Source organism: Varanus komodoensis, unplaced genomic scaffold, assembly GCF_004798865.1.
Source record: "Varanus komodoensis strain SLA01 unplaced genomic scaffold, ASM479886v1 scaffold116, whole genome shotgun sequence".
Taxonomy (NCBI): Eukaryota; Metazoa; Chordata; class Lepidosauria; order Squamata; family Varanidae; genus Varanus; species Varanus komodoensis.
Window position 1 is genome coordinate 67,560 of NW_025335333.1, and position 24,708 is coordinate 92,267.

At 62.7% G+C, this 24,708-nt stretch overlaps 2 protein-coding genes across 8 annotated transcripts in view; both read right to left on the reverse strand.

Moving 5' to 3' along the window:
* Positions 1-16,023, reverse strand: part of CROCC (ciliary rootlet coiled-coil, rootletin) — a 29,408-nt gene extending 13,385 nt beyond the window's left edge. For 6 of the 7 annotated variants that reach the window (XR_006413813.1, XR_006413812.1, XR_006413814.1 and 3 more), the window contains exons 1-21: positions 14,295-15,217; positions 12,525-12,676; positions 10,105-10,299; positions 9,639-9,722; positions 9,163-9,260; positions 8,161-8,326; positions 7,726-7,832; positions 7,027-7,254; positions 6,782-6,878; positions 6,567-6,665; positions 6,202-6,441; positions 5,656-5,855; positions 4,751-4,933; positions 4,076-4,220; positions 3,189-3,335; positions 2,497-2,727; positions 2,193-2,386; positions 1,704-1,831; positions 1,143-1,312; positions 885-1,064; positions 323-457 (exon numbers count right to left, since the gene is read on the reverse strand). Coding sequence is in view for 4 of the 7 variants with exons in the window: in XM_044421180.1 (XP_044277115.1) it covers positions 323-457; positions 885-1,064; positions 1,143-1,312; positions 1,704-1,831; positions 2,193-2,386; positions 2,497-2,727; positions 3,189-3,335; positions 4,076-4,220; positions 4,751-4,933; positions 5,656-5,855; positions 6,202-6,441; positions 6,567-6,665; positions 6,782-6,878; positions 7,027-7,254; positions 7,726-7,832; positions 8,161-8,326; positions 9,163-9,260; positions 9,639-9,722; positions 10,105-10,299; positions 12,525-12,659 (3,162 nt within the window). In the remaining 3 variants the exon portion in view is untranslated. Of the gene's footprint in view, positions 1-322; positions 458-884; positions 1,065-1,142; positions 1,313-1,703; positions 1,832-2,192; positions 2,387-2,496; positions 2,728-3,188; positions 3,336-4,075; positions 4,221-4,750; positions 4,934-5,655; positions 5,856-6,201; positions 6,442-6,566; positions 6,666-6,781; positions 6,879-7,026; positions 7,255-7,725; positions 7,833-8,160; positions 8,327-9,162; positions 9,261-9,638; positions 9,723-10,104; positions 10,300-12,524; positions 12,677-14,294; positions 15,218-16,002 lie in introns of those variants that run through there. The other variant, XM_044421177.1, reaches the window with a different exon arrangement.
* A 1,109-nt stretch (positions 16,024-17,132) lies between these two features.
* Positions 17,133-23,930, reverse strand: NECAP2 (NECAP endocytosis associated 2). The gene is made up of 8 exons (XM_044421195.1): positions 23,793-23,930; positions 22,352-22,452; positions 21,540-21,644; positions 20,591-20,672; positions 19,648-19,756; positions 18,996-19,164; positions 18,632-18,719; positions 17,133-18,286 (listed from the first exon to the last, which is right to left on the reverse strand). Exons 1-8 carry the CDS (start codon positions 23,912-23,914, stop codon positions 18,238-18,240), a joined length of 825 nt encoding a protein of 274 aa, XP_044277130.1. The 5' UTR covers positions 23,915-23,930; the 3' UTR covers positions 17,133-18,237.
* Positions 23,931-24,708: the final 778 nt, after the last annotated feature.

Genomic DNA, 24,708 nt, shown 5'->3' on the forward strand with positions numbered 1-24,708 from the left:
TCCGTGGGGAGGCAGGGGAGAGCACAGATAGCGGGGGGAAGACGCAGTGGGGCCGAGGCGTGGTGGTGCCCTTCCTTGAGCTGAGCCCCACATCCACTAAGCGGGGCCAGGGGATGGCAGGCAGGGCGTCCACTCACCCCGGCCAAGGGAAGAGCCGCAGCCCTGGCAGGGGCCAGCCTCCTCCAGCACCCCATCTGAGACCCCCAGCAAGGGTGGAGGAGCCTTCATACAAGGAAGGGAGGAGGAAAGCGCTGCCCCCGCCGCTCCTGTCAGTTCGCCCAGCCCTCCCCACCCCCGAGCAGCGCAGCGGGCCGCCCCCTACCCGCTCTTGCTCCTGGCGGCTCTGGGCCTCGCGCCGCTGCCGCTCCGCCTCCCGGGTGAGCCTCACCAGGCTCTGCTGGGTGCTGGAGAGCTTCTCCAGGAGAGCGGCCTTCTCCAACTCCTTGCGGGAGAGCGCCTGTGTGGGCAGGGCAGCCGAGGGTCACCTCGAGAGGGCTCTGGCCGGACTCCACAGGGTGCGGTGCAAAAAGCCCAGCCACACAGGGAGCCACATCTCCCAGGCTTTGATCGCCCCTCATTCGGCCCCTGGCTCTGCACCAGGAGGAACGAGAGAAGCCTCCAAGCGGACGGGGCCCAGCACAGGCAGGGGCGCCCCGGGAGCTCTGCCTTTGGGCCGTGGAGCTCTGAAAACGCATGCGCAGACACCCCGTCTTGGGCTTTGCCTTGGAGGAGTGGGCTGGGTTGCCCCCTTTTCTCAGGCGCTCGGGGACCCACTCCGGCCCGGCAAGATGCAACCAGGTCGTGGGGCGAGAGTGCTCTGGGGGGCCTGGGCTCCGGCCTGCCTCCCTCCCTCTTCCCACAGCCCCCGGCGGCCCACGGCCCACCTGCTGCTTCTCACTCTCAGCCAGCAGGAGCCCCTCGTCCCTCTCCTGCTGCAGCGCCGCCAGCTCCTCACTCAGCTCCTCGCGCTCGGCCTCGCTGCGGGCCGCCAGCTCCTCACGCTCCCGGGCCAGCCGCCGCCGCAGCTCCTCGCGCTCCGCATCCAGCTCCAGGCGCAGCGCCTCCTGTGGGGATGGCCATGCTCAGCCCAGGCCTGTGGTGGGAGCAGCCCCCGGGGGCACAGCACAAGGCCTGGAGCGCACCTTCTCCTGGCGCAGGCGGGCTGCGTCCTCCTCGCGGGCCGCCTGGGCGCTCCGCAGGGCCGCCTGGGCCTCCTGCTCCGCCTGGGAGAGCCTCTGGGCCAGCAGCTCCTTGTCCCGCTCCAGCCGCCTCACCTCGGCCTCCATCTGCTGGCGGACGCCCACGAGCTCCACTGTTGCGGCAGGGCGGACAGACATTGAGACACAAGTGGGGGGGGGCAGAGGCTGGGGGGCAGAGTCAGCCACCCCTCCCGGCTCCCTGCCCAAGGAGCCAACCCCACCCCAAACTTCGCGCCTCCCCTCTGGCCCCCGCCTGGTGAACACCCCACCTTGGTGAGCAGCACTGCCCTTCCTGGGCAAGACAAAGGGGGCTGGAGAGAGGAGATGCAGCTCAACCCCAAGAACTCCCCAGTGAGGAGGGGGCCAGGGCCACGAGGGACATGCGTGTGCGTGCGCAGACACTCCACCGGCCTGGAAGGAGTGCAAGGAGCGCAGTGGGCCGCGGGCCAGAGGGGTCCCGCAGCCGTGGCGAGAGCCTCCTCCATGAGGGAGGGAGCCCCAGACCTTGCAGGGTTTCCTTGGCCAGCAGCCAGCCCCGGCTCTCGGTCTCCAGTTGCTCCTTCCGCGATTCCAGCTGGGCCAGGCGCTGCTGGACCTCAAAGAGGGTGGCCTCCAAGGCGTCCTTCTCGGATCTGGGCAGAGAGAGGTGGGCCACAGGCATTTGGCTGCAGGCTCCCCCAGCGCCGCATCATCCGATCGCGTTTGTCTGCCTTGCGTCGGCACGGCAACCTTCTTCCACTGTGGCAGACACCGGTCCAAGGATGGGCGTGAGGCCTGCCAGGGAAGCGCTGAGCGTCCCGTGCGGGTGCAGCCTGCTGAAGGACCCCGGGTGCAGCACGCCTGGCAACAGCTCCTGCGTCTCAATGGCAGGCATTCCTAGCGCTTCCCTGGGTAACTGCCAGGGAATCCCCAGGGCTGGAAAGGCTAGAATCTGCTTTGCTGCGCCTTGAATGGGTGACCTGACAGGAGCACGCTGGCGAGCCTCAGACTCACCTGAGGCCGGCGGCCTCCTCGGCCAGCCCCCGATTCTCCCGCTCTGCGGCCGCCACCTGCACCAGCAGGCCGGCCTTCTCCTTCATCAGCGCCTCCTTCTCCTTGGCTCCCTGCAGCAGGGCCTCGCTGTGCCGCTCCAGCTCCCGCCGCGCCTGCCCCAGCTCCTCGCCGCTGGCACTCCGCTGCCGGGAGAGCTGCAGGGAGAGGAACGCGCCTCATGCCTCCCTGCCAGCCGGCAGCCCCCGCCCCCCGTGGAAGCCGGCCCGGTGGCCTGACACCCTGCCCCTTCCGGGCCGCCGCTCACCCAGCCCAGCTGCTCCTGGAGCTGCCCCTTCTCCTTCTGCAGCGCCCGCAGCGCCTGCTCCTGCGCCTCCTGGCCCTGCTCCATGGCCTGAAGGGCGCCGCTCAGCCGGCGGCACTCGGCATCCAGCTCCAGCCTCTCCTGCTCCAGCCGCACCAGCTCATCCCGGATCGTGGCCTTCTCCTGCTCCACTTCCTGCTTCTTCTCCAGGAGGGCGCTCTTCTCCCCTTCCAGCTGTGTAGGGGAGAAGGGGAAAAGATGGAGAGGCTGCCGGTGAGGGGGGAGAGGGCAGGGGCCAGTCCCACCTTGGCTTCCCACCCCACTGCCCCTCAGGGGCCTTCCACAGAGCACGCTCGTGACGCTGAGCTTCGGCAGGAACGGCACGGTCACTCTGCCTCGAGAGAAGGCCCGTCCCCTCATGCGGCTGCCTCCCTCTGCCCCGGGCAAGTGCTATGCCAGGCCATGCTGGGCCTGCTGCCCTGTCCCATCATCCTGGCCAGCGGCAGGGCGGGAATCAAGTCCTTTGCCTGCATCTGCTCATCGGATGCTATCTCGCCCTGGCCTTGGTAAGCCTCCCCAGCCTTCGGGGATGTTGCCTTTGCCGTCCGGAAGGACACGGACTCACTTCCCGGGAAGGAGATCCAGGGACGCTCCATCCCGCACCCTCTGGTCCACCCGGACCCCCCCCACCTCACCTGGATGATGGTCCTGCTCAGCTCTGCCTTGTCTCGTGCCAGCCCCTCGCTGAGGGCGCTCATTCTGGCGAGGGAGTCGCGCAGGGTGGCCTCCTCTGCCCTCAGACGGGCCAGGGCCAGCTCCAGCTCCGCCCGGCTCCCCTCGGCCTGGAGAAGGGGAAGGGCGGGGGTGCAGCGGTGAGGCCCAGCACCAGACCTGGCGCGCCCCTCGCTCTCTGCCAGAGCGCCGCTGTGGGACAAAGCCAGCGGCTGCGCGACCAGATTCAGCGAGACCCTTTTCTGACAGGTGGATTGGGGCTGTCGCAGACGAGGCTGTCGGGAAATTACCCTCCTGCTTTAATGTTGGCTGTATGCCATTTTGGGGGCAGCACAGAACGCAACATACAGAGTAAGTGGCGACAGAGAGAGACAGGTAGGCAGGTAACAAGATAATAAGGAGATCCGGCACCATCCCTCCAGCTGGCTCGCTCATCCTTTTTGAGGAGCAAATCTCCCAGGACACACACGCCAAGGAACGAGGGACGTGGCTGCGCGAGGATTGCCCCGCAGAGCGTGGGGGTTAGCGGGTGGGGGCCACCCACAGCCCTGGGATCCTGGCAAAGAACGCGGGAATGTTGGGTCCGCAAGGCCCCCTTCTGCCCCAGGCTGAAGGCAGAGCTGGCTCCCCTGGGCACAGCAGTGGCCCTTGGCCACGGCCATGAAGGGGCCCGGAGCCCAGGTGGGTTCCCGCCTGACAGACGAGCAACCGGCGGCCATCCAGGTGCTTCAGCCCCAGCCAGCAAGGGCAGCGCTGGGACGTGATGGCAACTGCAGGAAGACATCTGGGGGCCGCCAGCCGCTCGGACAGGCACCGGAAGGGCCCGCAGAGCCAGCAGGGGCCTCCTTGCCTTGGTGAGGGCTTCGGCCAGTGTCGCCTTCTCATCCTCCAGCACTTCCTTCTCCAGCATTGTTCTGCTCAAGGCCTCCCTCACCAGCACCAGCTCCTTCTTGAGGATGGACTTCTTCGCTTCGAGCTGCTCCAGCTGCTTGTGCCTGAAAGATGGAAGAGAGACGGGATGGAGGGGGAGCGAGCAGCGCTGTCAACGAGCACCATCCCTGGGAGCCACCCGCTAACGAAGGGAAGGGGGACATGGTCAGGAGAGGGGCCTCCTCTGCGCCTGCAGCCCCCCCGAGGGATGCCCCTCAGGAACCGCACTCGGCGCTGCTGCTGCTTGCCTTTCGGCGCCAGCTAAGGGCTTTTCTATTCCAGATGTGCTTTCGGCGGCCAATCTGGTTTTCCTGCTGATAACTTACTCGCTGTGACCTTCTGCCATGATATTAAAGCTTATGTTCTTGATGGAATTTATTATTGCATTGCTGATTTTACTGTTTTTACGGCTGTCTGCTCATGCTCTTGTTGTCAGTGGCCCAGAGAGCCCTCTGGGAAACAGGGTAGCATATAAATATAGTAAATAAATAACCTTCTCAGGCTACGTGCCTGGGATCCATCAGCCAGGACCCAAACTGGGGACGGCCCGTGAGGCAGCCCCTTGCAGTGAGGGACCCTGCCTGCGCTCACCCACCCGCGCTCCGTCTCCTTCCGCACGCGCTCCTGGTCCTTCAAGGCATCCTCCTTCTCCTCCTCAAGGCCGTCCCACTGGCGCTGGAGGCGGCTCTTGGCCAGCTGCAGCTTCTCGTTCTCCTGCTGCAGCCCCTCCAGCTTCTGCTGCGCAGTGTGCAGGGCCTTCTCCAGGGCAGCTTTCTCACTGATGCGGCGGCGGAGAAACAGGCAGGCACTCATCCAGCAGAGAGGCAGCAAGCAGAAGCTGGGTGCACTCCGCTGCCACCCTCCAAGCCTCCCGGGCAGCCTCGGGAAAGGTCAGTGGCGCAGGCCCCGTGGCGGGCGGGGGGAGCTCCTCTCAGGCAGAGCTGGCCAAGGGACCGAGGCCTCCCATGCCAGAGTCCTGCCTTCCCCAAAGGTGGGGCAGGCCTGGGTTCGCAGGAGGCCTCCCCACAGCGAAACAGATTTCTGCACACTTCTCCCCTTCCCTGAGCAGCTGCAGAGGCCCTGGCGGGTTTCTCCCACAGTAAGCCCCATGCTCTGGCCCACGTCTCCCAAGAGACCCTGAAGAGGTGCCCGAGATCCAACGGGAGCCAGATCGACGCTGCCCCTCGCGCCTGTGGGGAGCAAAGAGCGCAGCAGCCTGCTGGGGGGACGCATCGCCACCTCCACGTGGAGGACGGTACCTCCATGCACCTAGTTTGAAAAGCCATTTCACAGTTCGTGACCCATTGGTCACCTTTCCTTTGGATGCCTTTGCTTTTCTTTCCATTTATTCTTATTTTCCAAAAATAGTTTAAACATAGGAGAAGGGAAGGAACTCGTGGTTCCACCAGATGCAGCACGTGGTCTGGAGAAGAGCCCCTGGGAGCACGTTCAGGGAGGTCCCCCTGCCGCTGGGGGTGGCTGAGGGCCCGGCCCGCTCACCTGCCCAGCAGCTCCACAGAGGCCCGGAAGCGGCCGGCGTCCTGCTCAGCATCCCCCTTGGCCTGCACCAGCCCGTCCGCGTCGTCCTTCAGCTGCAGGACTGTCTGCTCCAGGGAGTGCCGCTGGCTGTCGCTCTCCGCCAGCTGCCTCTTCAGGGATGTCACACGCTCCTGAGCGGCCTCGTATTTCCCCCGGAGGTCCTGCTCGCAAGAAATCATCGAGGCGTGGGCAGGGGCAGGCCGGCAGAAAGCACCCTGGGCTAGAGGCGCAGGGTCCTCATCCAGCTGGTGAGAGCAAAGTGGCTTGGAGGGAGCAGCTTGGATCACAGCCGGTGGGGGCATGTGGGCGGCAGATGCAGCCCTGGCAGGAGTCATGATGGGGGCTCCTGCCCTGTGGAGCTCGAGGTGGGGCAGAGGGAGGCACCGGCCCCTGGGGCCTTCTAAGGGGAGGCCAGACCCCTGCACTGCCTGCAGGCCAGTCCGGTTCGTGATCTGGGGCAGCCAAAGGGGACCTCGCGACAGCCACCCCCACCGGGAGCCCCCTCACCTGCAGCTGCAGCTGCCGCTTCTGCAGAGCCGCCTGCACCACCGCCAGCGTGGAGTCCGAGGAGGCGGGCGAGAGGCTGCGCCGGGGGGAGGAGCTGCGCCGGGGGGAAGCGCGCCGCAGCGGGGAGGGCGTCCGGAGGCCCGAGGACAAGCCGCGCAGGCTGAGCCCGCCAGCTGTCTCGCTGTCCGAGCCGTTGGCAGCCGGCAGGTGGATGGCGCTGTCCGCGTCAGAGAGCACCGCCTGCGGGATGAGGCCGGAGGGCGCCCCTGAGACACGTCATGGGGCCGCCAGCCCCCCAGTGCCCCCCAGCAGGCCCGCTTCGGGGCAGGCCGGGAGAGCCGCTCCCTCCACCAGCCACACTGCACCTGAGCGATGTCCCGCAGTGTCTGCTGCAGCACCTCCGACTCGGACCGCAGGGCCTCCGCCTCCTCTGCCTCGGCCTGCTCCTGGGCGCAGGACGCCTCCTGCAACCACACGCGGGGTCAGGCTAGCGGGGGCCGCTCCGAGTCCCTCAGGATGATCTGGGGGGGGTGGCACCCACTCCCCCTGCCAGCTCCTCGGCCCGGCACCGCCGCCTCACCAGGCTCTGCAGTTTCTGCATCAGCGTCTCGATGGTCTTGCCCTTCTCGGCGCTCTGGCCCTTCACGCGCTCCAGGCTGGAAGACAGCTCACCAACCCTGGCGCAGAGGAAGCGGGCAGCTGAGCAGGCCGGGGGCCTTGCCTCGGGGCACCCCCATGCTGCGCGAGGGCCAGGCCTCCCCGCCAGCGCTCCCCGGACCCTCCGCCACCCGAGGCCCACACCGGGCCACCAGAAGCCCACCACACCTGCTGCTCAGCTCCGCCTTCTCCACGTCGCAGCGGACCTGCAGCTGGATCATGGCGCGGACCTTGTCCTTCAGCTGCTCCTCCAGCTGGCCGGTCAGCAGCGCCTGCTTCTCCAGGGCTGCGCTGGCGCTGCTCTCCGACAGCAGCAGGTTGCTGCCCAGCTTCAAGCAGGCAGCGTGCACCGCACGGCCCGACTGGCCCAGCTCATGGCTCAGCTCGGAGAGGTCCCTGCGGGGCGAAGGGCGCCAGTGGGCTGGGGATGAGCACTCACTGCGGCTCCACGCCGCTTCCCAATGGGCACCCCAGCCCTCCAGCCAGCGGGGGCGGGGGGGGGCATTCTGCAAGACCCGCGGCCCTGCAAATTCTTCCGTTACCCCTTACGGGGGGATACAAACACAGAAGTTCAAGCCTCAAGGGCAGCGGAAGGCAGGGGGACTACGAAGCGTGCCCGGTTTGAGGGCTTGATGTGATGATATGAGTACCCAGCAGGCAGGCATGATGTGTGAATTGGCACATCCATCTGAACTCCTCTCCTCATCTGCCCGAAAGACAGAACTCAAGTATTTCTCGGGGACACCCCTGCCAACGCATGGCACACATTTCGCCACACCAGCCAAAGGGGAGCGGTGCAGAGAGGTGGCTGCACAGGGGGTCTTGCCCTGCTGCCCAGGACAGGCCGAGCGCCGGCCGCGCACTGACCTCTCCGTCAGGGTCCTGATCTCGCCAAAGTGCCTCCGGAAGCCGACAACCTGCCGCCAGAGCGTGAGCAGCCGGCTGTGCTCGTTGCTGAAGTAGGCGTTGAAGGACTGGGGAGAACGAGAGAGCACGGCACCGATGGACCCCAGCCCACACCCAGGGGCAACTGCTGCAGCGCGGCAAAAACCACACGGCTCACTGGAGACCACGGGCTTCTCCGTAAGCCAAATGTATCTGAGTGGGAGGTGGCGGCCTCAGTGGGCAGGCCTGGCACATGCTCCCCCGATCCACCAGCAGCAGCTCCTAGCATTATTTCAAGCGCCTGCCAAACCCACTTTCCCAGGAGGAACGGGGGACCCGAAAGGAAAGCGCCCCCTCCCCTTCCTCCCACTCTCAAACCGCCCCTCGAGCCGCGCACTGGACCAGCCGGACCCTGACCTCCTCCTCGCGCCTCCACGCTGCCTCCCGCTGCTCCAGCTCCTCCCGGGCCTTCGCCCAGTCCGTGGTGAGCTTCCGGATGTCCTCGCTGAGTGCCTGGTTGGCCGTGTTCGCCTGGTCCAGCTGCTCCCTCAGCATGGCGTTGACCTGCGCGAGGCTGGTGCTCCTGTGGGTGAGGGCGGCTGCCTCAGGCCGGCAGGCAGCAGTGGCCCCGGGGAGTGAGAGCTGGGCCATGTGGGCATAAACCAGCCGAGCGCCCCCCTGGGAGGGCGGCACAGCAGCCCTGAGAAGCAGGATCCAAGCCGGCCCTGGAAGGAGGGCTCCGCGGGAGGCAGAACAGAGATGCCGGGGCTTTGGGGTCCTGCCCGGGACCCACCGCTGGCAGAGGGACCTATGCACCACTGCCTTTCCCAACCTGCTGCTCCCCAGGACTTTTGGACTACAATTCCCAGCATTTCCAACCCAGTGCGTGTGATGGGAATTGAAACTCTACATGCCTGGAAAGCACCAGTGTGGGAAAGGCCAGTTCAGGCCAAGGGACGTTCGGAGCAGGGCTCAGCAAGGCCTGTCCTGCACCCCGCCATCCAGGGACAGCCTGTTCTTTGGAGAAGGCCAGAGCTGCCTTGCCTACGTGGAAAAGGGGAGCTGCACACACCACGGCCCCCAGGTGCTGAGCAACCTGCTTGCACCCTGGCCCCAGGGGATCCCCCCCCGAGGCATGGCCAGAGGGGCCAGTGAGCACCAGGCTGCGGAGGAGCCTGGCTCCACTTGCCACTTGCCCAAGAGGCTCCTCAGAGGGGTCTGGGGATGGCGTGATTGGGGGAACATGGCGGCTGCTGAGCACCCCCGGTCCACCCTCGGGGACCCTAGCCTTTTTCCTAGGCACGTGTTCTGCAGGGAAAGGAATCACGTGGAGGAGAGGGGGCTGAGGGGAACCGAGGGGCCCTGCACCCCCACCGCCTTGGGCTGCACCCTGCCCCCAGCCCGTCTCCCGGCACATGCCTTTGCTGCTCCTCCTCCAGGCGAATCAAGGCGTTTTCCAGGTCATTGCTGTGCTCCTTGTCACGATGCAGGCAGGACTCCGTCATGTCCAGGTGGCTCTAGGGAAGGGCGGAGAGGAGAGCGCTGCTCGGCTCGCCAAAGGCTGACCTCGGGCGCAGCGTGGCACCGTGCCTCACCTGGCTGAGGGTCGGGGCTCCTCCGGCCCCCGAGGGTGCCACACGGGCCTTGCGGCTCTTCACCGATTTGCTCTTCCGTGCCGTCTTTCTCGGGCAGAGGAGGTTATTGGACCTGTCCTGGGATGGATGAGCGCTGGGAAAAGGGCAACCCCCACAACTGGGCAGAATGGGAAAGCCAGGCTCGGAGCAACAGGAGCTGGGAACTACCGGGGCATCCCTCGCTGGAGTGGGAGAAGGGTCGGAGCAGCCCTTGGGCAGGGAGTGGCCCCCGCGCGGCCCCCGCACGGGTGAGAGGCTCACCACCAGCCGCTGCTGCTCCAGCTCAGTGGACCTCTCCAGCAGCTGCTGCTCCTGCTCACCACACTTCTTCTTATACTGGAGAACCTGCAAGAGCCAGAGGAGCCTGGTCTGAAGGAGGGCTGCTTCCACCTCTGCTCACCCAGCGGCTCCGAGTCAGCGCTCGGGAGGACCCCGGGTCTTCTGTCTGCTGAGCCGGGACACCTCCTGCCCAGGTTCCCTGCCCTGTTCCCAGGCAAAGCACGTGGGAACAACTCGCCCTGCCCTGCTTTTACCTCCCCCAAATCTGCACCGATATGTAAACAGGAAGCCCCCGAGCTGATGCAAGAGCCAGGCTGGCCGAGGGCTAGCAAGCCAGCCCGTGAAGAGATGGCCGACCCAGAGCGGCTTCTCCGGCCCACCCAAGCTCCGGCGGGAGGGTGCCGAGCTCTCCTCTCGCACGCCCCAGCCGTGCCGAACGCAGGCTCACCTTGGCTTGCAGCTTCTGCACAAGCTGGGCCTGCCGCTGCTGCCCCTCCTGGTAGGCCTGCAGCTTGCGTTTGTAGGCGGCGTGCTCCTCGTCCAGTCGTCGGCGCAGCTCGAGGATCTGCTGGGCCAAGCCCTCGCCCTCTGGCGCCGGCGCCGGCTCCCCCTCGCCCGTCTCCAGGCGCAGGGCCTGCTCCAGCTGCGGACAGGGAGAGCCCGGGAGGGCCAAAGGAGTCAGGCCGCTGCCACGGCCAGGGACGCGCTGTCCCGGCCTTCAGAACTGATCTGCCGCATGCTTGTGCCCATTGCCTGGCCAGGCAAACACCTGCTTTATGCACAAACGGACTCGACGCTGCACACAGAGCCACGGGGGGCCGAAGCCCCTACCCAGAGGGCCGCCCGCTCCCCAGCCCAGCAGTGTGGATGCCAATGCTCCGCTAGCAATGAGTCTGACTGATTTTCTATACCACCCAATAGCTGAGGCTACAGTATGAATGCAACAAAACAAAAAATAATAATAAAAGCAGTCTGAAAACCCCTCATAAATTGCACTAAAGGTGCCCCCAAAGTGAGCCTGCTGCCGGGCCTGCCCAGACCAGCCGGTGACTCTTCCGCTCCAGCCGCTACTTGGAATTGGCAAGAAGCTCCACAAAGAGGCCGGGTGGGAGGGCGTGCCAGCATCTTGGTGAGCATCCCTGCAGCTCAAGGCCTTCCCCGAGCAGCGTGGAGACCAGCCCGTCCCCTCCCAGCGCGGGGCTGCCGTTCATGCTGCGTGTGCATTCAAGCGTCTGCCAAAAGGACTGGCGCGAGGCTAGAGCCCCACATGGAGGCCAGCACTGGGCCCGGGAAGCAGACTGCGCGAGCAAAGTGTACCCTCTCCTAAGCAATGGCTGCCATGGCAACCCGCAGCCCATTCAGCTTCCCTGGCGGGTCCCCATGGCCACCGGGGCACATCGGCCAGCCCCAGAGCAGCTCTGCAAGCCAGCATCCTGCCCCCCCCCGGCCCCCTGCAGGTCAACCAGGGCATGCAAGAACATAACAAAAGCCCTCCCGGCCGGAGCCAGGGCCGCCCAGTCCCACGCTCTGTGCACACGGCGGCAAGCAAGCTGGGGGTAAGACCCCCCCCCACCCAAGCCCCTCAGCAGCTGCTGTGCGCAGGCAGGCCGCCCCCAGCAAAGGGGGCACCCCACGGCCAGCAAGGCCAGCAGCCCCCGATAGCCTCCTCCTTTGTGAACCTTCAAAATACACCTGCGGTTAACTGGACAGCAGAGTTTTGAACTGCTTTAAAAATATTGGCATTTGCAAACCCTAAGGCTTAAAGCCCTTTTCTTCTCCCGCTGAATCTGTCCCAAGACAGGCACCGTCTTCCCAGCCAGAAGGCATGTCCCAACAAGCCCTGGCCCTGTCTAGCCAGCTGGTTGTCCAGGCAAGCCTAAGACCTTGGATGTGGCGGAGGGGTGGGAAATGTCACGGCAAAGGAGCCTATTCAGGTCTCCCAGCAGGCCCAGCACGCGGAGAGTCTAGACATCAGCAGAACAGAACTGTCCATCTCGCGAGCTCCTCATCTTCAGACGGCGGGGACAGATACCCCGAGGCACTTGTAGGGCCCCCAGGAGGGTGCAGATGAAGGGGGAGCTAGCCTGCCCTACAGAGTCTAGTCTGGCAGCGGGGGCAAGCACAGCGCCCCGCACTGCCTGCCGTTGGGGAAAGAGCCGGCACCTCCCATCCCTGGCCAGGAAACAGGCTGGCTGCAGGGATCCCTCGGGCGAGCATCTCTTTTGCTTCCTGAGCAATTCTATAAGCCATTGTGGCACGCCAATATTTCATCGCTGGTTTTGGGGAACACAGACACACCTAAACCAGAGATAGTGAACCTTTGAGAGACCGAGTGCCCAAACTGCAGCCCAAAACCCACTTATTTATCGCAAAGTGCCAACATTACAATAAAACCTGAAAATGAGGTTTTAGTTTAGAAAAAACAACTCACAGCCAGTCCAAGCAAATATATCTATATCCTTGGCAGCCACTGACCGGCCATGCGAAAGCTTGGACAGATCGTGGCCAATGAAACGCGGCTCGTGATGTCATCGCCTGGCGCTGCTACTCCTTTCTGAGCATGCGCATGGCCCCTATGTGTGCTGGTATCCGATGCTCGGCTGCTGGGTGATACTGGCGCGACACGGCTCGCATGCCGACAGAGAGGGCTCTGGTGCCCGCTGCGGCACACACGCCATAGGTTCGCCACCACTGCCCTAAGCCTTCGCCGAGCAGAGCCTCCCTCTCCGGATGCCGCCCACCAGGCGGCCGCACTGCTGAGGCGCCTCCACACGGAGCTCCTCGGCACGGCCCCCGTGGTGCCGGATGCGCCTCTCCCACTCTGCGGACACAAGCAGCCGGCCTGGGCAGCACATTCCCAGCACCTACCCGCTCGCTGATGGCGTTGTACTTGATTGCCAGCTCATCGCGCTCCGCACGGCTCTGAGCCAGCAAGTCCTCCACCCGGGAGAGCTCCTGCTGCAGGATGTGGTTCTCCTCCTGGAGGGAAAGCAAGGACGACATCTCACCGTGGATGGCAGCTGCAGGGAGAGAAGGGCGATGCAAAGGCTCAGGCAGGCTGGGGGACCCCCTGTGTCACCCCCAAACCCAGCTTTGCCGCAGGAGCGCAAGCACAGTCCAAAGGCCCAGGGGCTTGGCATGCCCCACACCCGGGGAAGTGGAGCATGCTGAGGCACACACAGGCTGCTCTGGCCGGCGCAATGGCTGCAGGACCCCTGTGTCCGCTGGGTCGATGGCCACTGAACCGTGGCCGACCTCAACCCAAGAGAAGTCATCAAATGCTTCCTTCGAGCAATGATTCTTGATTTAATAGGGAAAGAAAGTGTATGCCGAGATTGCTAGGATGTATGGTAAGACGACACGTTCTTGTGCCTGAAATTGTGCAAAAAGCAATGTATGTGTTTATTCATTATACGGTGCTCATCGCTATTCACAGCATCAGGCATCCCCTCAGGGGCTTGGAACCTCTCTCTGCGGATACAGGGGACCTGCTGTATAGCATCAGAGGCATATTATAACATCTAACAATGATATCTATACTGATATAATTATTAACCACCATCATGTCAATAATATTAATAATAGTAACGATGTTCCCTCCAGAGTCAGGGTCGCTCTGGAATGGTCACCATTTACGCGGACAAACCCATGAACAGCCTTTCGGGCCCAGCGTTAATGTCGGCAAGAGAACATTCCCTGCCAGGAGTTAGCAGACACCCATGTCTTAGCAAAGAAAATGAAGGAAGGCACGGCACTGAAATAAAGCAACAGAGTATTTGCAAACATTTTCTAACTTGGTCTTCCCAACTTAGCCATGCTGGCTGGGAGTGATGGGAGTTGTAATCCAAAGCAAAGAGGCCCTGCACTTGCTGCCTTTCACCCCTGCGGGGGTGCGAGTCCTTGGAGCAGCCCTGGAACGTCACCTTCTAACTCAGCTGAGCCTGGGCCCCTCTCCCCAGCATGCAACCCGACATCCAGAATACCCTTCAAGGCCAAGGGTGGAGACAGCTCTAAGGGACACTGGATAAATCCATGGAAGGGCAGAGATCTCCCAATAGCTCCCCAGTGTGGCTGTGCATCCCACCAAATACTGGGGCAGCGGCCAGAAAGAACTAGCGCCTTCATGGGGATGCATGCAAGACACATGCATATGCTCGGACGCAGCAGCCCACCTCTTCTGCAGAACTTTGGGGTCTGCAAATTGCATTTGAAATCCACTGCACCCAAAAGACCACGGCATGGCTCAGAGGGGAACTCCAAGGCTGCTTCCTCTCCTCTGTCTTCTCCTCCTCCTCCTCCTGTTTCTGTGTTCTCATCCACCTGCCCCAGCAGCATCACAGCAGGCCAGATGTGCTAGGCGGACTAGCCACAGAGACACAGGGAGCCTGCAAGCTGATGCCACTCAAGGCCCGGAAATGTGCTGAGTGGGACTCAGTGGAGGAATCTCAGCAATGCTCCAGAGTGCCACAAGTCCCTTCGGTATCCTCCACCTGCCTCTTCCAAGGACTGCTGCCTTGAGGGCAAGGACCCTGGCAGGATGCGGCCATCACAAGGGACACGTGGGAAACAGAGCAGCACCCTCTTCCAAACCCGCGGTTCAAAAAGAAGCCAGGAGAGTCAACACTTCCCCAGACTCACCTTGCTGATGAGTTTCTGAAAGGTTCCTGGTGATGATCTCTCGGATCTGGGCAGGCAAGCAGACGGGAGGCGAGTCTTCACAGGCCCCCCTGACAGAGAGGCCTTTCCCTTCAGCTGAGATCAGAACACTGCTCTCCAGTTTCTGCCAGACACAAACGGGGCAGCTTGAAGGGCAAAGCTAGGCCTGGGTATGCTTAGGTACACAACTTCTGCTCGGAATGGACAGTGAGCTTCGAAAGGAACCCCAGCTAGAATTACCCTCTGCAACAGGATGGTATGCACTAATCCCTCCCGACCTCTGGCCTTCTGGCCTGGGAGAGAGGAGACTGTCCTCTGCCTCCACCCAGCACTTTGGGCACACATTGTTCTGCCTCAGTGTCCCAGTCTCTAAAATGGGAATAAAAGCGAAGTTCCTCAGACAGCGGAAATAAGTCCACATGGATATACCGAAATACTTACTAAGGAAAATGCAAACAAGCCACACAGTTGTACTTGCCTACATAAAAAAGCAAATCGCCCCATGCTCCCATCCGTTTAACAAAATCGGGAGATACCTGAAGGCAACCCAGCCTTCCCCAGTGCTGTGCTTTCGAGACATTTGGATTCCAACTTTCCTAAGCATCGGCCATTCTAGCTGGGGCTGACAGGAACTGGAGTTCACAACATCTGGTGGCTGCCAGGATGGGGAGGGCTGGTGTGGAGCAAGCCACACACCAGGTCCTCCCACAGCCGTCCGTGCAACTAGGGCTGCCCTGGGAGAAGGGCTGAAAGCAAGCCAAGCAGCTGCCCGCAGGACCCCTTCAGCAGGCTGGGGCAAGATGCCCCTCGCCCAAGCCCCGGGGCAGCTGGGGTGCGCAGGCAGGCCGCTCCGGCCAGCCAGGCTAGTAGCCCCGACAGCCTCTCCCTCGAGGGTCTGCCCGGCCCCTTGCGAAAGCCAACCCAGCGGGCAGCCAGCCCCTTTCCCACGGCCGGCCGCGAACGCCAGTTCCCTCCTCCTGTCCGCCCGGCCCGGCACGCCCCGCCCGGCAGCCAAGGGGGCCGGAACAACTCCCTGCCCCGCTGCCTTGCTCTGCGGGCCGCGGTCGAGCGGGGGCTCGCGGGGAGGCGAAAGACCGCGACCGGGAACAAAGGAAGCAGCCCTGCGCGGCGCGCCCACCGCCGGGCCCCCCGCTCCCCGCGGAGGCGGCCCCGACCGGCTCGGGGAAGAGCCGCCCGGGCAGCGGCGCAGGTGCCGGGGCTCCATCGCGCGCTCGCACCGCGGGCTCCGCGCGTCCTGCAGATCAGCGCGTCCTTAGCCTGGCTCGGGGCAAAGGAGGCGGCCAGGCTGCGGCGGGCAGGGATTACGGCTGCAGTCCTGCCCGGCTTCGCTCCCTCCGCGCGGGCGGCACCGGCCGCAGGGAAGGCGGGGCGGGGCGCCTCCGTCCCGCCGGCGCTCGGCCGACAGCCCCGCGCACACCGACTGCAGAGCACATCCCGCGGCAGCGGCGCGCGCCCCTTCAGGCGGCGGGGCGCAGGAGGGCCCGGAGGCTCCCGGCACGGCGGCGGCTTCCCGCGGCGCTCCCGACCCGCGCGGGGGGAGAGGGGAGATGCTTCCGCAGCCTGCCAGGGGCGCTCGGGGGACAGGCGCGCGGAGCCCCCGGAGGCCCGCGGCGCCTCGGCCTGACGGCGGGCCGGGGGCGTTTCGCGAAGCACCGCGCGCCGCGCCGACCTGGATCACGGCCTCCAACTTGGGCAGGGCAGGCTCCGCGGCGCTCATGGGGGGCGCGCCCGCCCGAGCGCTCCGCCGCGCTGCCTCGCCTGCCGCGGGCGCCCGCGGCGAGGGTCGCTCCGTGGCTGCCGTCCCGGGCGGGCGGGCGGGCGGGCGGCGGAGGCGGCCCTCCCCTCAGGGGCGGTTCCGGGCGCGCCGAGCGGACTCTGCTAGGCGGCGCCCGGGTCCTAGAGCCGCCCGCCCGCCCGTCCCGGCTCCGCCCGCTGAGGGGAAGGCGAGCGCCGGGCCCGGGCGGAGAAGGCGCGGCGGCGGCGGCGGGTCCCAGCGGAAGCCCTGCGAGGCGGGGGAGTCGCCGCGCGCCTGGGGCGCCCCCTGCAGCGGCCCCCCCGCTTCTGCTCGATGGCACCGCCTCCCGCTGAGCGGGCCTGGCCTGACCGCCGGCCGAGGGCCGCCAGAGGCGCGCAGCTTTCCCTAATCCCCCACGAGCAACGAGGATGGGACGAGGAGGACGCGAGAACGCAGGCCGTCGGGCGATCTGGAGGGCAGCGAGGGAAGTGGAACGGAGGCTGCTTGCGCCACACCTGGGCTCTCGCCTCCCTGCCTCTGGCGGGCTTCCCGGCCGCCTCGCTCCTCTTCCCAGGGGGTCTCGAGGCCCGAACTGTGGGGTCTGCTCGGAGACCTGGCATCTAAGTATGCGGCTCCCTTGCGAGGAAAACCATGGCCCACAGCTTTAGCCTGCAGGGTCAGGTACTTCAAGGCACTGCGCTTGTCGATGTAGCGATTCTGACACAAAAAATCATAAAGGGAACCGAGACTTACTGCCCTTGCCAAGACTAGCTATGGAACACATGGAATAATGCCGGGACAGGCCAAGCTCCTGTCTGTAGCCCGGGGCTTCCCAGACAGAGACTTCCAGAATAATTTCAGTCCCACGCTTCCTTTTTAGCCTCGCAGGAGCTCTGAAGCAAACATTGTCCTTTTATCAGGAATGTAGGGTTTGGACACAGAAAAAGACACCCTCCAGCATCCACACTTGGGCCATTCTGCATCCCTCATTTTACAATCGCTGACCCCCTAGGGTCTCGTGATGGTGCATTTTTCCACACTTGACAAGTTAAGAGAAGGTAAAATAGATATAACTATTTTAATTATGAGCCACTTCAAAAATACAAAAGGCAGACAAAACAGTACAAAGTTGCTTATAGGAAAACCTGTCATCCGAGGCCTCCGCCTCAGCAGGAACAGAGTGCATGTCAAGGGCTTGCTGCTTGCAAGCTGCAGTTCAACACAGTTCAAAGTCCAGTTCCTTAACATGGCCCAGAAGACACCTAACGCTTCACAGGTCAAATTCCTGCACAACGAAAAGAAAGCCTGGATTCTCTTCAAAAATAAGGCTTTTTAAAGTCACAGAAACAAGGAATGGGAAGAGCTTCACACAAGAGAAGGCTACCTGAGAGCACGAACCGCCCCTGCTCACACCCTTTTCCCCTTTGGAGAGAAGGCCGGTGGGCAAGAGGTGGGGAGAAAGACACTTCAGAACACAACACAGTGCAGGGAAGCTAGCAGAGGGAAGCCACCCTCACTCCCTGCCAGGCACTGCTGCTGCTGCTCAGCTCAGTTCACCACAGCCACCGCCCCATGGCAATCCCTCAAGCTGGGAAGTGGGAAGCAGCCAGGGCTCGCCTGTCACTCTGTCCCAGGGCTACCCAGTGCCTGTCCTAAAGGCAAGGGCATTCCAGATCTCTCTCTCTCTCTCTCTCACACACACACACCCCCCCACACCCACTCCCTCTCCAGGAATTCTGTCCTCTTCTTCCACAGTCAGTGAAAAGTTGCAAGAGGGTGGGAAGCAAAAAGAAGAGGGGAACCTTCCATTGAGATGCAAGAGCTCTGCCGGGGTTTCTTCTCCAAGAATGCCTGGGCTGCTCCCGAACCCACTTCCAGGCTTGCGGTCAATCAGTTGATTTGAGTGCAGGAAAAAAGCTCCCTCTTGGAGTTTCTGGGGAACAAGAAAGGATCCTCCCCAAGTGTGCAGAGTGACCTCATTTGGAGGGGGGGGGGGTTCTGCGGTCCCACCCCCCTCACCCCTAATGACCAAAGCAAAGTGTCCGAAACAGATTTCTTGAAGTACCCTGAGCGAGAGCCGTTCTTCCAGGCCTCTTTGGTCCGTGAGGAAAGCACCGGTGGATCGCTCCTTGGCCACCAGGCGAGAGCAGCACAAGACACCCTGGCTGCTTAAAACTGGACCCAGCCAGAGCCCTGATGACTCTGGCCGCTAACAGACCTAGAGGAGGAGAAGGCAGACGCCGCAGTGAGCGACAGGACGAGCAAGCAGGCCAGGTGTCACCCGGACGAGCGGTGGCAGCCCGCCCAGTCCCCCAAATTGGGATGCTCTATTTGCCTCGGGCTCCTTGGACACAGGACTCAAAGAGGGCTTTGGGGCATGTAAGAAAGCAAAGCCGGGACCTCCCGCTCTGTCCTCCGTCCCCTCCGCCAGGCAAGGGGCTCCACCCCGGGAACTGCAAGGCCCACCTATGTGGGGAACTGCTGGGAGTCAGGTGTTATGCTCGATAAACCAGCCAATGCACTTCACTGAGGCCACAAGAAAGGGGAAAGGGGATCTCCTCACCCAGATGCCTTGGTGAAGTCTCCCCAGATGTCAGCAGCGCCTTCGGCAGTGGAGCTTGCGGGATGGGGTGGCCGTGACACGGACACGTCTGCTCACACACGGGCAGGAGGGGGAGGGGGACAGGTCAGCTTGGGCCACTTCCACTCGCTTTGCAGCGCTGCCCATCTCCTCAGCCAGCCTCTGGGGACTGGTGGCAGGCGAAGCCACTGCTCCCGGGGCACAGGGGACCCTCCAGCTCCAAAGGGAGATTTGCCAGGCAGCTCAACCAACCAGACAGTCCTGAGCACCGAACTAGAGTGGCTGCCCCCCCACCTCTCCCATGGCCTCTTTGCAAGCCCGAGCCAGACCAGCAATAACCACAGACCTGCTCGGGCAGCGTTTCCCAGGGACTCTGGGTGGTGAATCAGGAGCTGCTCCGCGGGCCGGGGCGCCAGGGGCGTCTTGCCTCCTGGAGGCGGGGGAAGGAGGCTGGGGCTCCCCAGGCCTGCTGTTCGTGTCCTGCTGCCTTGAGAGCTGTCCTTCTTCTTCATGTTCTGAAGGAAGATGGGAAAGCAACTGATCATAAGGCAAAGCACTCTGAAGTCTGACTATTGGTATTCCCCAAGGAAGGGAGCCCCATGTGGAAATTTTGGCTGTTTCACCGCCCACGGGGGAAAGCCAGCCCAGGGGAAGGGCGCACGCTTCAAGCAGTGAAGCCGCCTTGGCCGTTCGTGTGGAATCCCTGAGGGACTGCTTCACCTGGACCCATGGACATTAAAACACAGCAACCAAGTCTGGTGTTTCCAGGGGATTTTCTGGGCTGACAGAAACTGGCCTCGGCACTTCTCCTCACGGACGCGTCTGGTGACCAGACCCATGGCAAGGCAAGGTTTTGCTCACGATCGGAGCAACCGCGGCCACCTAGTCGGGAGGAACGACTCCTCCAGGGACGGTGGCCTTGCACACTTGCCCACTCGCCCTTTCCACGTCTTCTGCCCCAGTCCCAGACGCAGCATGAATCCGGAGACACTCCTCACCGCAATGCTGAGCTTGATGGTCTGCCCCTCCTTGAAGCCCAAGTCCAGCTTGGGCCCCTGGTCTGCGTTCTGGGCTTGCTTGGCCAGCTCGCTCTGCTGCTTGACCCACCTGCGTGGAAACAAGACACAACCCCGGGGAGGATTTGTGCTGCTGGCTCAGAGCACGGCGCACATGGTGATCCTGCCAGGACACCGCCAGGGAGGGGAAGGGTCCCTGCTGCAATGCGCACCCACGAGGCTCACAGCTGCCAAGCTCTGTCTCAAGCCCAGCCTGACCCGGCAAGGGCCAGATTCCAAAACCCGTGACTAGCCCCCAGGCGAAATGATGGGCGGAGGGCAGCCACTGGGGCTGGTACGCCTTCCCCTGGGCCTTCGCCACAGCTGTTGGCCCCAGCCTGACCCTGAAGCTGGAGCAGGGAGGGCGGGAAACTGCAAGAGAGTACCCCCACCCCGGCACCGATGCCTGCTGCTTCTCTGGGAAACAAGCTCCTTCCCACTCAGCACAGGGGAGGCTGAAGGGCAGAACCCTGGAACTGCCACCAGTGGTCTCTTCCAGCCCGTGAGGGGGCCCCGTTGGCTTGCTGTGCCTGTGTGGTTCCAGCCTGCTGTGTTTCCCCCAGAGCTCACTATTTTGGCAAGGGAAAGAAGTTCCAAAGCCACAGAGACATGCCCAGGGCTCGACTTGCTACTGCTGAGTCTGCTACTGCCAACCCAGGTACCCACTTTTGGCTCTTCATACGGGATGGGATTTCCTTTTCTCGAGAACTAGTACGTTAAAGCAGCAAGCCAAGAAACAGCGCCTCCCATTCTCCTGGGCCCTGAGCTAGAAGGGGTGATCCCTTTGTCCTTCTGCCGCCCCTGTTTCCACTCGCCTGGGAAGGAGAAATGGAGACCCCAGGGAGGAACTGCGCATGCCTCAAAAGGGCTACGGAGAAGCACTCACTTGAAGTGATCCTGCAGCGCCACGTTAAAGTCGAAGGCATCGCCTCGGTCCACGAAGCCCAGTCCGATGAACGCCCGGCGCCCTGCAAGAGAAGCCAGGTCCAGCCAGGCAGCCGGGGCCTGCGTCACCGACTACTCAGAACAGCCCTGAGAGCTGGTGAGCATCCTGGGCTGGGAGGAACAGGGCAGCTGGCGAAGGGAGAGCCGGAGGGCAGCTGAAACAAGGGAACTGGGGAGGGGGTCATGAAAGACCCTGTTTTCCATATGGGTGTGGGGGCCAGGATTCGGAAGGGACACTGCCGTGGTCCAGAGGGGCTTGGGGGCGCAAACTGTAGCCAGGGGGCTGCCGCAGGCCCTGGCAGTCATCCCCACTCAGCCAAACAGCGGTGCCTGGCACCAGGCCCCTCCAGGCCTGGCTAGCAGACTCCCGGCTCGGCGCAGACTGTCAGCCGCAGCATCCGCAAGCCTGTGGGCTGGTGGGAACGTGGAGTTTTGAGGGCAGTGTGGTGGCTGTTGGCACAACACAGCTGCTGGAGCGGGATGGGGGCACGCAAATGGCTGTGACAGTCACAAAGTACATAAAGGATTGAGACAAAACAGTGAGACCACAAGAAATCTGGCCAGGAACCTCAAAGCAGAGATACAGTCTTGGTCAAGCGGCAGCAGCACCAATGAGCGGGTACAGCTGGAGCTGGGAAAGCCAGGGGGTTGCTGAGGAAGAAGACCCCGTGGAAGGCCATGGGCTGAGGCAAGAAGCCCTTCCTCCCACCTAGGCAGGAAGGAGCTAACCACACCCACTGGCCTCGTCAGACCTCCTCCCAGGCCCTCTTTCGGTGACCTCAAACTTGGCTTGGCTTAGAAAGGGGACCAGTCAGGACTGTTCCACCATGAGGCTGAAGGAAGCCCTTGGCCACTGCCCGAGAACAAGATCCAACACCCCGCACACGTACCATTCCCGTCCTCAATCCGAATGACAAAGTATCGGCTGGAGTCTGTCACACCCTCCACAGCAATGCTAGGAAACTGGTCCACGGGTGCCTGGGCAAAAAGTTCTCCTAGAACGGCAAAAATGGAGGGTGAGAAACTGACTTGTACTCCCAAGCACAGTATCCTGCCTCTTTTCATACTCTCAAGAGAGACAAATGTGCCATTTCTCCCGACATGAACACAAACATGTACGTATTTTGGTTTAATCTGTGAAATGTGCAAAAGAGATTTAGACACAGCTAATGCATTTTCTTAGCTACACAATTACTGCGTTGTATCGAAGCTGAGCTTCTGCATCGGCCATTCTATCTCCAGCACATTATGCATGCAAACAATAAGCTACAGAGCGGGGAGAGGGTCCGTGTCTCTAGAGAACACAGGGGTTCCCTCTGCATGGCAGTGTCCTGCCTCCAGGAAAAGCTGCACAGGAAGCCTTTCATACTGCCAAGCACCCTGATGAACCCTGGGCCAGCAGCAAGGCTCCATTCAAGGAAGCTCCCCTCTCGCTTGGTCTCAGGGCTACCTCTTCAGAACCCAGAGCCCGCTTAAGAGTAATGCCCCGAATGCTCACCAGGCTGCAGCTGCACCTAGTGGGGAAGGATGGGCATAGGAACATGCTCCGAGAGCCCTACCACACATCCTGAACAAAGCTTCTGGTCCTGAACTGGAGCCCAGCATCCGGCCCCCTTTCACAGGGGAAGTCAAGGGGCCCGGTCTGCATGCTGGGCCTTCGGCAAGGGGCTTCCTTTGCACAGTCACCACAGCTGCATTTTACCTGAGTTCTTGTCCTCCAGCTTGATGTAAGCCACATTTCCTTTGGCCGTGATGCGCATCCGGCCACTCCACACTGGCTGGTCCAGCTGCCACTCTGCAGCTCTAGCAGAGAGAAGAGAAAATAAGGCCAGTGACGGCTCAAAAGCCCCCAGTCTCTGCAGCTTTCCATTCCATGCAGCACCCGCTATGGGATCCCCTTCCTCTCTAGTCAAAGTTTATCATCCACAACAATTTGCCTCTCTTTCTCACAGTTCTTGTCAGAGGTGGAAGCTCTTCCTTGTCTCCTCACCTCCCTCATCTTCTGGTCACCTCAGCTCATATTCACCCAGGACTGGCTGCTCTGTCACTGTTGCTGCATTCCTGCCTCTCCCTTCCTCCAACCCGACTTGCTTTCAAAAAGTGGCTTCATGCTACACCATCACCTTCCGGCCACCCCATGCCATGCCTTCATGCACACTTAGCCACCAGTCATTGTGACCAACAGGCTGCAGGACAGCACAAGGGGGAAACGGGCGGGTTGCAGGGCTGAGGCCTGCTTCAGATCATGGTTGGCCTCCCTCCCTACAGCCAGACGAAGCGGCACAAAGAGCTGCATTAATGCAGGCGTTCCAGTTTACCCTATAATCCCACACCCAGTGAGGGCTGGTGGAAGCTGTGGACCATGTTAAGTGTGAGGCTTCATGGCCAAGGCCACTAAAACTGCTGAAGAGAAGCTGTGCAAAACGACCAGCTCATCATTTTCACTTTTGAGACAAGCATTTCCACTATTCCAGGGAACAGCTTTTTGCAAGGTCAGCCCTTTCAGAGGGCTTGTTCTCATCTGCCATATTGCACCTTTCGTATCTAGCCAGAAAGACGTGGCTGCCGCTCTTCCCCTGGAAGTTTTGCAGAGCAAATACATTTCGTGCAGAGCCGGGAGTGAAGTGCGAGGAGGCGGCCTGCCCGGGGCGATTCCGCCCTGCGCTCACGCAAAGCAAGGGAGCGAAACCGGGCGCAGGCCCAAGAGCGGGGTCAGGGCGGCCACCGCTCCGGGGCGAGGCCCTGCTGGAGCCTCCGGGCGCCTTCCCTGGAAGGCGCGCCCGCCACGTCCAGCTTCGCCGCTCTGGCTCTCGCCACCGGTTGCAGCGCTGGACAAGGCGGGGACTCACGGAAGGGGGCGCGGCGGCAGCGCCCGATGCGCCGATGAAAGCTACACTTCCTCCTCTCGCGCGGTCTCTTAGGGTACTCTTCTTCTTCATCATCATCTTCATCATCGCCCCCGCCTCCGCCTTGGAGCGGCGCTCGTGCCCGCGCAAGTGGGGCCTGCAGGAGCGTGCGCGCCACTGAGTGGAGAGGAGAACCTTGCCCCGCACCGCGGACGTGGAGCGCACTCTGCACATGCCCGAAGGCGCCGCCCTGGCCCCGGGCGAGGAACGCGTGGCGTGGCCGGGCTGGCGCCTCACCTGTAGCCGCGGTTGGAGGCGCGAGGCGGCACGCGGTAGACGTGGACCTCCGGCTTCACGCACAGCACCGACTCGTACGCCTCCCCTTCCGCCATCTTGGCCGCCGCGGAGAACCCGGACATACGGGTCCTCGGGTTCTCCCTCAGCCGCGCACGCGCAGAGAGTCACGTGCCCACGGAACGCCGGCGGCTCGCCAGCAGCACTTCCGGAAACATTTCCAGTTAAAAAAATTAACTCGGGTCGCCCGTTCACACGAGCTGGGCAGGGATCTCGGGAGCGGGCAGTCTGCGTCCATCCACGGGGCCGCCGTGGCAGCTCGACGACCCATGGCCACCCGCAGAGCCGGGCAAGGAGGAAAGTGGCCCTCTGGGCATGGGCAGAGAGCGTCCAGTTGCCCCAGGATCAAAATCCCTCCCTCCGGTGGAAGTACAAGGCGCCCTGAAGACAAGGGAGACAGCCCCTTCCTGGCCAATACTGAAAGAACGGCCACTAAAAACGCCTTCGGGTAAACCCTCTTCCAAGCCTCAGTTTCTAAACGAATAATGTGGCCCATTGTATGTCTCCCACGACAAACAGCAGTGATAATTGGGAGTGATTCTCAAAAAAAACGGGGCGGGGTCATCTATCATTAATCATCCGCTCCATAATTTTATACACATAGGAAATAGGCACAATAGGTCTCTGCTAATAAGTAAATAAACAAACGATAAATACATGAAGTAGGAGCGTGGTGTCTGCCCGCCCTTCGGGCCGAGACGGCCCTCCCTGGCGGCGGGAGGAGCTGCAGCAGCTGGCCCGGGAAGGCCGGGAGGGGAGGGTCGCGGCGCCTCGGAGCGCCCCGAGCCCGGAGTGCGCAGAAAAGGGCTCGGCAGCCAAGCCACGAAGAGGAAATCGACACTTGGGCAAGAACGCCTCT